Source organism: Rhinopithecus roxellana, chromosome 21 (assembly GCF_007565055.1).
Source record: "Rhinopithecus roxellana isolate Shanxi Qingling chromosome 21, ASM756505v1, whole genome shotgun sequence".
In the NCBI taxonomy this organism is placed as follows: domain Eukaryota; kingdom Metazoa; phylum Chordata; class Mammalia; order Primates; family Cercopithecidae; genus Rhinopithecus; species Rhinopithecus roxellana.
Window position 1 is genome coordinate 47,842,462 of NC_044569.1, and position 12,612 is coordinate 47,855,073.

Consider the following 12,612-nt stretch of genomic DNA (forward strand, 5'->3'; position numbering starts at 1 on the left):
CACTGCTTGATAGGTATTTCTAAGCCTCCGCTATCACTGCTTCCCTCACCAACAAGTATACTACTGGTATAAACCAGCTGGATAAAATGACTCCGCAGTGTTCCTCATACACCAAAAGCTTCTCATCTTGTCAATTCATCACTTGAGGACACACTGCTTACTCTGTTAAACTACATTTGTAGGGCAGTAAACAGGTAAATTTTGCCTTCATCAGCCACATGGAGACTCGATTCTTTATTAGCTTCAAATACAGATATAGAATGTGTGATAGAGAAGATGGAATTGTGACTGACACAATGAGATATCACAGAAAGTTGACTCTTTTCTCAAGAAACTGGGTTGAGATGATATGATACCATAGCATTTGAATTTGTCTTTTGGTTATAATTGACTTTGGTTTCATTTAAATGGTAGGGAATGTTGAATGTTGTTATAATTGTGCTATGTGACTATGCAGCTACCACATCAGAGTGACTTTCTTCTTTGCTTTTTTCTCCTCTCCCCCCAGGTTCTCAGTGGCTCTCTGCTGTCCCCATCTGTGTGTGTATTATGTTATAGTTCTTTCTCCCAGTGCTCTGCTTACCCTGGTTCTGTCATTTAAGAAAAACAGCAGCAAGATAGGGAGGCATCTGGGTGGGATTTGGGAATCCACCTAATTGGCTCAGAAATCATACCTGAATTTTTAGTTATGTAGGGGCTCTGGACAAACAGGACATTTACATGTAATTCCTTGTGGCTCTAAATTACAGGGAGCTTTCCAGTGGAAAGCATTTGGGGAAAGGGGAAGGTTATTACTGGATCAAGAAACCTTAATGGAAGTGAGTAAATGGAAATTCAGAAGCATGGCTCGCCGCTGGGGGAGGAGGAGTTAACTCAGGAAATAATCTGGAAGCACTGAGGTTCTCTGTTCCCATGACACTTCTATGCGCATGGTTCTGTTGGGATTATTTGGCTATCTGTGCGCTCCTGGAGGGAGTTCTCTCTGGTTTTATTCCCTCCCAGGGCCTGAGTCCTGCCATAGTAAGAACTACTAAGCACTTAAAATGTGCCAGATACTGGGCCAAATATTTTGTATACATTATTTAATCCTAACAACCCTGGTGCAGAAGACATTTCCACCAGATGAGGAAATACCTTCTGAGGAAGCCCAGCCTCAGAAGTATAGACCCTTACCTGATAATGGGAGTGGGGTCTAGCACCCTATATCTGAATCTTCACCTCCTTGCTCTTCTGTCTCCCATAGTGGGAACCCAGCCCAATAAATGTGAAGGGAAGATGACCAACAGCACACCAGTGGGAATGTTCTTGATTTGGGCTCCCCAGATTTGCAGGACTAATCAACACCACTGGGTTCAGAATGTGGTGTCTGGGTCCATGAACACTCCTTCAGACAGACAGCGGTACCTGTAGAAATGATTGTGAGAAGCTCTACTTGGAGGGGGTGCAAGGCTTAGTTTTTATCTTCTAAATTCTTACCTTGCAAAAGAGTGGAGTGTGACCCACTTCTTGCAAGCACAGTTAGGTAAGGTGTTTTCATAGTTCCTACAACACAGCAGTATCCTTCCAGGTACCAAGCTACTTGGGAAACTGCTGTTTTGCTGGTGTTAAATGAAACTATTAGTTTAGACATGTTTTTTCTTCCTCCTTTCTTGTGAACAGAACAGTGTTCTTGTTCTTGGTCCCCTAATCACAGGAATGGACAGGGAGTTTATACTGCCAGCTATCAAGTTAGGCTGTGGGGTCCTTTGTCCATTCCCAGGGAACTCTGCCCAGACTGCTTCCAGTCAAGGCTTCATTGCAACTGAAACTTCAGCCTGCCTGATGCTTAATGCTAAAACTACCTGTGGCTTAACTTGGTGTGTTGTTGTTAATGGGCATGTGCACATTTTTTTTCATATGTAATTACAAATCACTTTACTTGCAGAAAATACATACTCAGCAGGACTCTGGGCTGCTGTAAGCAAATCAATATTTCTCCAGGAGTAGGGTAGACAGTGGAGGACTTAGAGACTGAGGTCTTTTCTCCAGGCCTGCTTTTGACTAAGCTCTTGGCAACTTGGGCAAATTATTCAGTACTTTTAACCCTCAGGTTTCTCCTGTATAAAAGAGAAGTGATAACTCTGCTCATCCTAACTCAGTTTTGAAACTAAGTTGAAATGATTCAAATACTTAAGATTACTTATGTTAGTAGGAGGGGTGGAAGTAGCATTATTATTAATTCCAGGGAGTGCAGGTTTCAAATGTCCCTGTTCTCTTCTCCCTGAAGGTCCATCTTGGCACCTGGGGTTCGCTCTAAGATAGGAGTTTGAATTTTAACAGTGCATTCATCACTTGGGAAGTTTTTAAAAAATACAGTGTTTGGGCCCTACCCCCAGAGATTTAATTATTCAAGTGTGGGATATGGGTGTTAGTGGTTTTGTTTTTTAAAGATCTGAAGATCTGCAGATAATTCTTATATGCCAGCCAGCATTGAGAATCACTTCTCTTAGGTTTTTGGAGTAGAAGTAGGTATTGATTTTTAAGGTAAGACATGGCTACCCATGTATTATGACCTACAGGACATCTAAACGATCCCAGTAACATGGACTACATTAGGTTTCTTATTTTCCTTTTCTCATTTTCTAATTCTATCCAAAATACCATCAGGATTTCTAGACAAAACTGTATAGTAATATCACCATCATCATCATCATTGCCTAATACTTATGTGCTTTGATAGTGGGCTCTCATTTAATTGTTAGAACACTTCACGACGTAGATAGAACTTTTACCTGTTGCTCAGCTAAGGAAACTGAGGCTCAGACCCATTCATCAACTTACACAAGCTAATAAGTGGTGGTTAGAATTCCTTCCCAAAGCTATCTGACTCTAGAACCCACACACTTGACCACAGTGCTATACTGCCTGATAATTCATATACAGGGGTAAATGCTGTGCTCTTCTGAACATTGTATTTGCATTTTACCTGGGACTTTTTGGGAAAGAGTTCTTTAGCTCTGGGGAAATAATCTGCAAGCTGGAGTTTAATGTTTAACCGCAGACTGGTGGGGAGAGACCTGTAGCACATGAGGGTCTGTGATACCCTTCAAATCTGTTACCCAGTCAGCCACACAGAATTACATTTTCAAACTTGTTTGCATATTGAATTCATCTGGGGAGCTTCAGGAAACACTACCTGGTTCCCACCCCCAGAGACTGGTAAAAGTACGATGGGGTTGTTGCCTGGCATGGGAATTTGTGAAAGCTCCCTAGGTGGTTCTAATGTGTAGTCAGGATTGAGGCTCTTGTCATAATTGGCCACTCCGTCCAGCTGTGTATGTAGGAGAACAGCTGCTGGAGCTGGCCCTGCAGTGGAAGAAAGGAACAGGGGGTTGGAGAATAGCTTGGTACTAATGCATTTATATTTGATGTAGGCATCTGCCTTCTCTAGGAAATATGTGGGGCTCTTTTCAGAAGAACTTTCCAAAAATCACAAGCTTTTCTTTGATAATTAGGTCAGACTTGCTCTTTTATTTACTTTGATATGATGGAATTAAGTGTTGTTAAAATAGGATAGTGACAAATTGAGTGGCATGGTAATTGGGTTGTATGAGTGAATTTGTCTGTCTTATAGTGTCTTATAGTCTGTTGGCTTACAGTAAATCTGGTAGAGGTCAGATTTGTTTGAAGACATTCCTTGAAAGTGAGAAAAAATTAAGAGGCAACAAAGATCCTTGATTCTAGAGAGTTTGTCTGGCTCATAAAATAATGGCTTTCTGTGAAAATATTTTGCTGCTTTTTCATAGACTCGTAATGAGAACTGATGCCAGGAGAGAGCGTGTACAAGATACTGTTTGCATTCTCTACAACCAGAACAGTGTGTCTGTGTGTGTGTGTGTTTAAACTGAGAAAAAATTTACATAATATAAAACTAACCATTTTAAAGTGAACAATTTGGCATTTAGTACATTCAGTGTTTTGCAACCACTATCTCTGTCTGGTTACCAAAACACTTTCATCGCTCCAAAAAGAAACCCTTCCCCTCTGAATCTTTCTGTCTCCAAAGCTCAGATCATGTCTGCCTTCCTCAGGTCTTTTCCAGCTACTGTAGTCTTGTCTCTCCCTTCTTAGTTCACGTGTCTGTTTCTTAGCCATATATTTTGTACTCATCATATACTGCTTTGTACTTGATTACAGAAGCAATGCGTCTTCCTTGAGGTGGTGGGTTGGTGGGGTTGTTCGCAAAGCCAGCATGTAAGGCAAAATTTGATTATGGTTAAAATTTCCCTTGGAAGATCTATAAATTTCTCATTATATGCAGGATGAATGACATTGGGTAAACCGCCCTGCTCAGTAATTTATAGACACTTTAAGCTGAGAATCCATAAAGTAAGATAAAAGTGAGGAGGCCGAGCGGGGAGGTGGCAGCTGTGAACCATCCTGCACAGAACAGAGGGTTCGCTTCATTCTGATTTAACAATGAACTGCTATAATCTCAGTGTGTGTCCATGTGTCTTTATTGTGGAGATTGACCAGACACATATCTTGTGCCCAAATATTTACTAGATTTGCGTCTAAAGTTTGCTTTATCAGATCTGCATATAGAAAATCCTTTTAAACATCATGCAAGAATTTGGCTACCAACTTTCTCTCTAACAAAGTCGGCATTAACTTGCTCCCCACTCTCTCCCTGTCTTCCTTCTCTCCACTGGATAGATGTTACTCTCCTTAGGAGTTGGTCACATCACCCCATTAGGGCATATTTTTATGTGAGTTATCGACCCAACTAGATATACGTCCCTTAGGTTCAGGAGCTAGATCCCCGTGTTCGTACTTGGTTACATGGTACTTATCACAATGTGTTTTAGGTATAAACCAGGTGCTCCATGAATCAACATTCTCTGTTCACTGATTCCTGTACTCAGCATGAACATTTAGTGAGCATCTGTTCCATGCCAGGATGTGCTAGATCGCAGGGATACAAAGATGCCCAGCAGTATATTTGAAAGATCTTGCTGTAATGAGATGAAACTAATGGGAAAGAAATGACTGCAAAACCAGAAGGAAAGCTAATCATAGAAGAATTTATAGTGGCAGGTTATAGTTGGGTAGGGCTAACTCTATGGGTAACAGGGAAGGAAGTGATCGGTGAGGAGATGGTGCTGGAAGTTGGACCCTGCCCACATGGACAAGTGAGGAAGGGCACTGTGGCCTGAGGAAATAGTAAGTACAAGGACAGAGGTTGGCATGCTTTCCTGTAAAGGATCAGATAGTAAACATTTTACTCTGTGTGTGTGTGTGTTTTTTTTTCTCTGAGGCAGAGTTTTGCTCTGTCACCCAGGCTGGAGTGCAGTGATACAATCTCTGCTGACGCAACCGCCTCCCAGACTCGAGCAATTCTCCTGCTTCAGCCTCCCGAGTAGTTGGGATTACAGGCACCCACCACCATGTATGGCTAATTTTTGTAATTTTAGTAGAGATGAGATTCTGCCGTGTTGGCCAGGCTGGTTTCAAACTCCTGAGCTCAAATGATCTGCCCACCTCGACTTCCCAAAGTGCTGGGATTACAGGCGTGAGCCACTGTGCCTGGCCTACTATGTTTTTAAAATGGCTTTGAACCATAGGGTCTCTGTCATTAGTTTTTGTTTTTTGAGACAGAGTCTCATTTTGTTGTCCAGGCTGGAGTGCAGGGGCACACTTGTAGCTCACTGTAACCTTGAGCTTCTTGGCTCCAGGGACCCTCATGCCTCAGCCTCCTGAATAGCTAGGACTACAAGCATGCACCACCACAGCTGCCTAACTTTTTTTTTTTTTTTGTAAGTTTTGTAGAGGGTCTTGCTATGTTGCCCAGGCCAGTCTCAAACTCCTATCCTCAAATGATCTTCCTGCCTCGGCTCCCAAAATGCTGGAATGATAGGCATGAGCCACTGCACCTGGCCTTCAATCCTAGCATTAAAATGTGAAAGTATGACATAGATAATATATCAATGAATGAATGAATGTGGGTGTGTTCCCAGGAAACTTGATTTATGGACATCAGAATTTGACTTTCATGTAATTTTTTTCATGTTATGTGAATATCTTTCTTTTGAGCTTTTTTCAGCCATTCTTAACTCATGGGCTGTACAAAAACAGGCAACCCAGCAGAACCCAGCAGAACCCAGCAGAACCCAGCAGTGAGCTAGATTTGTCCCACAGCTGTAGTTTGCTGATGTATTCTCAAAGGCGAGAAGAACGAGATGATGTTGCAGCAATGGAAGAGTAAGCAGTTAGTATGAGGATTCTGATAGAGTGAGTCTGGGGGAAGCTGAAATTCTATGCTTGTAACCTGCTCCTAGGTGATGATGATGCTGAGGTTCTCACTTGGAGTAGCAAAGAGATAAGGTAACATTGGGGTCCCACTGTGCCCCTTATGTTGCAGTAGGTTTTGTGGGTGTGGGACAACATGAGAAGCCAATTGTATGCCTACCAGGTGTTCTCAGTCTCTTTAGAGAGATTTATATAACTAGAAAGGTACATGAACTCCCCTACAATAAAAGTAGAGATTGAGCCAGGCAATGAGATTCTTCAGTGCTGGATGCAACTAACCACCCCATGAGTGGCATATGGGCCACAGGGTGATGGCCAGCAGAGTCCTTGGCTGAGCTGGGACTGGGCTCCCTGACTTCCAGGATCTATACAACATCACCTCCGTTCAGTTCCTATTGGGATTTTCCTGTTCCTTTCTGGTTATTCCTCATTCTGTTATCTTGAGACATTTCTGACATGATTTACACGGAGTGGAGACTTTGCTTTAGGTAAAATTTCTTGGGTGTGCTGGCTGAAGGGGGAGTCTCAGGAGCAGAACTCAGTGATGAGAGAGCTGTGGTGAGGCTGAAGGATGGGCACTCACGTGAAGCTTAGGGACAGGAGCTTACAGGTCATCACAGCTGGATAGATGGTGGACTTAAACGATAGTGGAGAAAGTGAGGACACCTGGGGGTAGAAGAAATGTTGACAGTTAAGGTCAGCAAATGCTCCGAAAGTTTTCTCTGGAGGTACCTCAGAACCTTCTTTATATTTAACTCTGGAGCTCTCAGATGCTATAAAGCTCTTTGTTATTATAAAGCTCTATATTATTTTATATGGCAATATCTTGCCATAAGGCAGCAGGCTCAAGAAGCAGGGAGAAGGTTAAGATTCTGTGAATTTGTTTCTTAGTAATGAAACAGATGACTTTGGCTTGTACCCTGAGTTGGGATGTCAAGGATGCAAAGTGGTCGATGTTTGCTTTCTCATTGACTGGTATTCTGATTCTATTGCCTTACAACTTTCACTGCTCCATAGTGAATTAGAGGCAAGTGTAGGAGGGGTCAGGATCTTGCTTTTAAAAGAAAAAAAGGCCTCTGATTACCTGGAGGAAAACACTGCTTTGAAAAAAAAAAAAAAAAAAAAAAAAGTCAGGACCAAAATAAAGCCAGCTGGCTGCATGTGCACAGTTAACAGACTAGCCCAGGGTCTGTGCTCAGCTGTCACTCCAGGAGTGAAGTGGATGATGCTGACCCAAGCACATGTTCTGGTTGAGCTTTTGGTCAAAAGAACCATTTATTTCAGGTTTCCTGATAATATTCTGTGGCCAAGAAGCCAGATGCATGTGTGTGTGCCTGTACACTGACAGCTTCTACAGAAAATAGGCCCTGTGGAAGTTGCCTACCTATGAGATGAAAAGGCAGAAATCCTGACAGCTGTGCAGTGGGATGCCAGGAGATCCAGATGCTGCCATTCAGCACTTGTTAGTGTCTCTGGGAGCTTTTATGTCACCTCAGATCCTGACTGAGGTGGTCTGAGGTACAGCCAAGAATTGGTATTTTCCAGGCTCCCCAGGTGATTCTGACTGCAAGCAGGGCTGGGAACCCCTTAGTTATGTTGAGAATGTGCTGGGCAAGTCACTGACAGTTAATCCTGTATCACTACTTTACCAAGGTCTGTGTTCTTTCCTGCCTGAACTTGGCCCTATTCAATGACTTTGTCTGCAAATCAGGATAGCTACTTGGGGAGGGTGAAAGTTTTGGGTTTGTGGCTTAAAGAATGGACAAATAGGCCAGGCATGGTGGCTCCTGTCTGTCATCCCAACACTTTGGGAGGCTGAGACGGGAGGATCACAAGAGTTGGAGGCTGCAGTGACCTGTGATCACACCACTGCATGCTAGCCTGGGTAACAGAGTGAGACCGCATCTGAAAAAAAGAAAAAGAGTGGACAGATAAATTGAGGTGGGTGACAACTTGAGGACACTTAAGTGCACTTTCCATTTCCTGACCACTGTTTTTCACTTCTGCAGGAAAATGACTGTCTCTGAATGCAGAATATCAGAGCAGAGATTCCCAAGCTTTGAACATTTGCTATACTGTCTTGGCTTTTGCCTGTATTGTTTTGTTTGTAGCCTGCTAAATAACTCCCTCTGACATCGCTATTTTGTAACACCCTTTGAGATAATGGTGCAATATCTAGTGTATATAAACAAATGCAGACTCAGCAGTCTCTTGGGTAGAATTTTAATTTCATTGATCTGCAGCATTCTTTTAACATCTAAAAAGTGCCGTCTGCTACCAGTCCTGTGAGTTGTTCCCGTTATCATGATATTGGATCACGTTGTGTCCTGAAATGAGAAGGTGGGGAGATGCATGCAGATAGCTTTAGAAGTTCTCCTGATGGGCCCTTTCTAGGTAGTGACACACGTTTAGAAATCTGAGAGCTTTGTTCTGTATCTAAGTTTCTTCTGTTTTAATCTTTCAGTGCACAAGGGTCTGGATCCCTGACCCTGATGAGGTATGGCGCTCAGCTGAGTTAACCAAGGACTACAAAGAAGGAGACAAGAGCCTGCAGCTCAGACTGGAAGATGAAACGGTAAGAGCGAGTCCTGGGCGGAGGGTGATGGGAGCTCAGGAGTGCAAGGAACAGGAGTAGATAGTACATTGTGGGCTGGAGTTTTTCCTGGATATTGGAACTCCTGAGCCCTTGGATTCTTTCTTGTTGCTATTGATATATGTGAAAGTGCTAAGCCAGGAAGCCGCTCTATGGATATCACACAAAAAATAAGTGCTTATTGGGGTTAGCAGCTGAGAGATCGTTGGTGGTCAAGGCAGGAATCTTCTCAGTGGAGTGGAGGGAACAGGAAGTTGAGACCTCACTGGGAAGTGAGGGAGAGGAGCTGCTGCAAGGGTCCCTGCAGGGCACAGTGGTTGGAGCCAGCCTGCCTGGGTTGGGATCCTGGCTCAGCCATCCCTAGCTTTGTGACCTTACATCAGTTCTCAATCTTTCTGTGCCTGTTACTTCATCTGTAAAATGGGAGTGCTAGTTTATCTAGGTCTGTTTTGAGAATAAGATGGGTTAATACATGGCAAGTACTTAAAATAGTGCCTGGCACATAAGTGCTCCCTATGTGTTAGCTGCTGTAGTGAGCATTTTTTATTTTTTGACCTTCAGGCTGTTTCTTTCAAGTGATAGACAAGGTAGTAACTATGAAATTCTATTCCTCCTGATATGTCTGATTTAGTTTCCCTTCTCATGAGCCTTTTGTGACCACTGCCTCTGCAACTGGTGCATTTCACAAATAATGGATGCTCACCCTAGATGCTGTGCCAGGTCCTGGGGCAGATGGGTGAATGGTTGTGGCTGTGCTGTTTCAGATAGCTCAGTGCTAAAGGAGAGCAGTGAACATGAACACGAAAGTGAGACAAAGTATTATGATAAATGGCAGTAGGCATGGAAGTGAGTGCGTGAGGTATAGGAGAGAAAAGGAACCCACTCTTTTTAAAGAGATGGGATCTCCCTGTGTTGCCCAGGCGGGCCTCAAACTCCTGGGCTCAAGTGATCCTCTTCCTGCCTCAGCCCCCGGAGGAGCTGGGTGAGACTCCTCTTGAGGAGAGGGGGTTTTGAGAAGGAGCTGGCCATGGAAGATTCAGGGTGCAGTGACCAAGAGTAGAGTGTCCCAGGCAGGAACCGTGTGTGCCAAAGCCCTGAGACCTTGTCGTGTTCCAGGAAAGGGAAGGAGGCCAGTGCATCTGGGAGCTGTCAGGGAAGGGATGGTAGGGTGGCTTCAGCCTGAGGATGCAAGCAGAGGTAGTTCATGCAGCCTTTACAGTGGGGGAGACGACTGGGAGAAAAATAGGTTTGGAACAAAATGGTTGGTAACAAATTAAGAATCAACTTTGGGAAGGATTGAGTTTGGGCTGCGGAACAGACATTGCTTGGAGTAAAGGTTTGGGTTGGAGAGACTATTTCCTCTCTGAATGGCAACAACACTACAAGTGTGTACCATATCCTCTGTCCTTTGATCATTTCCTGCCTATTCTTGGTCTTGTCTCCTTTTCTAGATGGTTGGTGATTAACTTGTTGATTGAACATCCTACCACTAACTTCTGTTTTGTATCAACTTAAGCATACCACTTGGTAAACCCGGAACGTGAGCTTGTTAGAAAACGTCTGTACTGAGGTGTGCATCCCTCACATTCCTCTTCCTAGTAGGCAGCATTTGCTAGCCACCTCTTGCTTTTGAGATGACAAGTACAACTCCCAACAGATAGAATTATGTTTACCGTGTTGAATAACTTCCCACCCCACGCCGGGGAAAAAAAATGAAATTAGTCCACCCACTTGAGTGGTATATCTTCTACTCTACTCCAGCAGATTTCATTTCAGTTGATCTTTTCTAGTGGGTGGGTGTTTTTAAAAAGTTGTACGGAGGTAGTGAGGAATGATCTGCCATGTTGCTAAAACAGAGCAGATGCTCACCCACCCTGCTGAAAACGAATTTGGCCCTGCATGACTAATCCTGGCAGCTGCCCAGACCCCATCTCCTCCTTCCCCTGCTACAAGGCCGAGCAGCATGTAATTGGAAGGGAAGCCTGGCGCTGGAGATTAGCAGCTCTCAAGAAATAATGGGCTCTGAACATCTGAGTCTGTCCAGGTTTCTCATGGGCAGTGGCTTGTCCACGGCTAGCTCTGAGCTATCATTATGAGTGACTTGGCGGAGCTGTGGACTAGAGGCCAGGAGCACAGAAATTACGTGGCCAGACTTGGAATGCTTGCAGAGAGTCTCCTCTGAAGCTGAAATTATCCATGGTATACTATGCTGGCTGGAAAATCTGCCCCAGAAGCCTCTTCCAACCAACCTCGTGCATCCTCCCTCCCCCTGAAGTTCAATAGTGTGGGTTTCACTGCATCAGCAAAGGATTAACATCAGTTAGATTCTCTTCCAGAAAGACAATGATGTTCCTAACCTCTAACTTATGATAGGACCTTCTGCCTACTTGCTAACTTGCCCCCTCTTCAAGACAGTCAAGCTTCTATCTGTGCCTCTAAAAGGTTTTTTCATTCTTGCTTTTGCTCATTCATGCATTCATTCATTTCTATTGTGGTAAAATATATGTAGCATAAAATGTACCATGCTAACCATTTTTAAGTGTAAAATTTAGTGGCAGTCAGCAGCAACTCAGTGGTATTCACATTGTGTAACCATCACCACTATCCTTCTTCAGAACTCTTCCTCTTATACAACTGAAACTTGGTCCCCCTTAAACACCAACTTCCCAATCTCTTCTCCGCACACAGCACCTGAAAAACTCCGTTCTACTTTCTGAGTTTGACGATCCCAGGTACCTCATAGAAGTGGAATCATACAGTATTTGTCCTTTTGTGTCTGGCTTATTTCACCTGGCATAATATAAGATGTTTCATATTGAAGTCAACAAGATGATAAACTTCTTGGGGGAATAGCATCTTTTTCCCCCCAGATCCATGATGGGTACAAGGTATCTAGGTGTGCCAACTCTTAGCACAAGACTGTTTTTAGAGTGGATCAGGCTTTCAGGGGATACAGAACTTGGTGATGAGGTAGCTTCTGCATGCTCTGCTTGGAGCACCTCTGTGCAGGCCAGGCCTTCTCTCTTGGCCCCACCTCCCTTTCTGACTGCTTGACTCCTGCCCTCTAGTGTCAGGGAAAACTCTCCTTGTTTCCATGGCTTTTAATTTAAATTTCATTTTCCAACTGAGTTTGTATCTACTATCTATCACCCACCTTGATGATGAGTACTCCCTCTGGGCAAGGCCCTGACCTAGCATTCATGAGTGAGAGGAAGACGGGAGCACATGAGCTTTTCAAAGACTAACAAACTCCACCGTCTCAGTATTTCCAAGCCCACCCTGACATTTGGAGGGCCAGAGCAAGAGAATGTAACCCTACATCTGTTTAAAGTATATTTTATCAAATTATTTAAATCTCATGTTTTTTTTGGGGGGGGGGGGGCTGGTGCACATTTTTATTTATTTATTTATGTATTTATTTATTTTTATTATACTTCAAGTTCTAGGGTACATGTGCATAATGTGCAGGTTTGTTATATATGTATACTTGTGCCATGTTGGTGTGCTGCACCCATCAACTCGTCAGCACCCCTCAATTCATCATTTATATCATGTATAACTCCCCAGTGCAATCCTTCCCCCCTCCCCCCTCCCCATGATAGGCCCCTCCCCATGATAGGCCCCAGTGTGTGATGTTCCCCTTCCCAAGTCCAAGTGATCTCATTGTTCAGTTCCCACCTATGAGTGAGAACATGCGGTGTTCGGTTTTCTGTTCTTGTGATAGTTTGCTA

At 43.7% G+C, this 12,612-nt stretch overlaps 1 protein-coding gene across 3 annotated transcripts in view; it reads left to right on the plus strand.

Annotated features, from left to right (window-relative positions):
* The window catches only part of MYO5B (myosin VB), a 387,050-nt gene that overhangs the window by 127,664 nt on the left and 246,774 nt on the right, over positions 1-12,612 (plus strand). For all 3 annotated transcript variants that reach the window (XM_030925854.1, XM_030925855.1, XM_030925856.1), the window contains exon 2: positions 8,753-8,863. In XM_030925854.1, the coding sequence (XP_030781714.1) occupies positions 8,753-8,863 (111 nt within the window). The remainder of the gene's footprint in view (positions 1-8,752; positions 8,864-12,612) is intronic.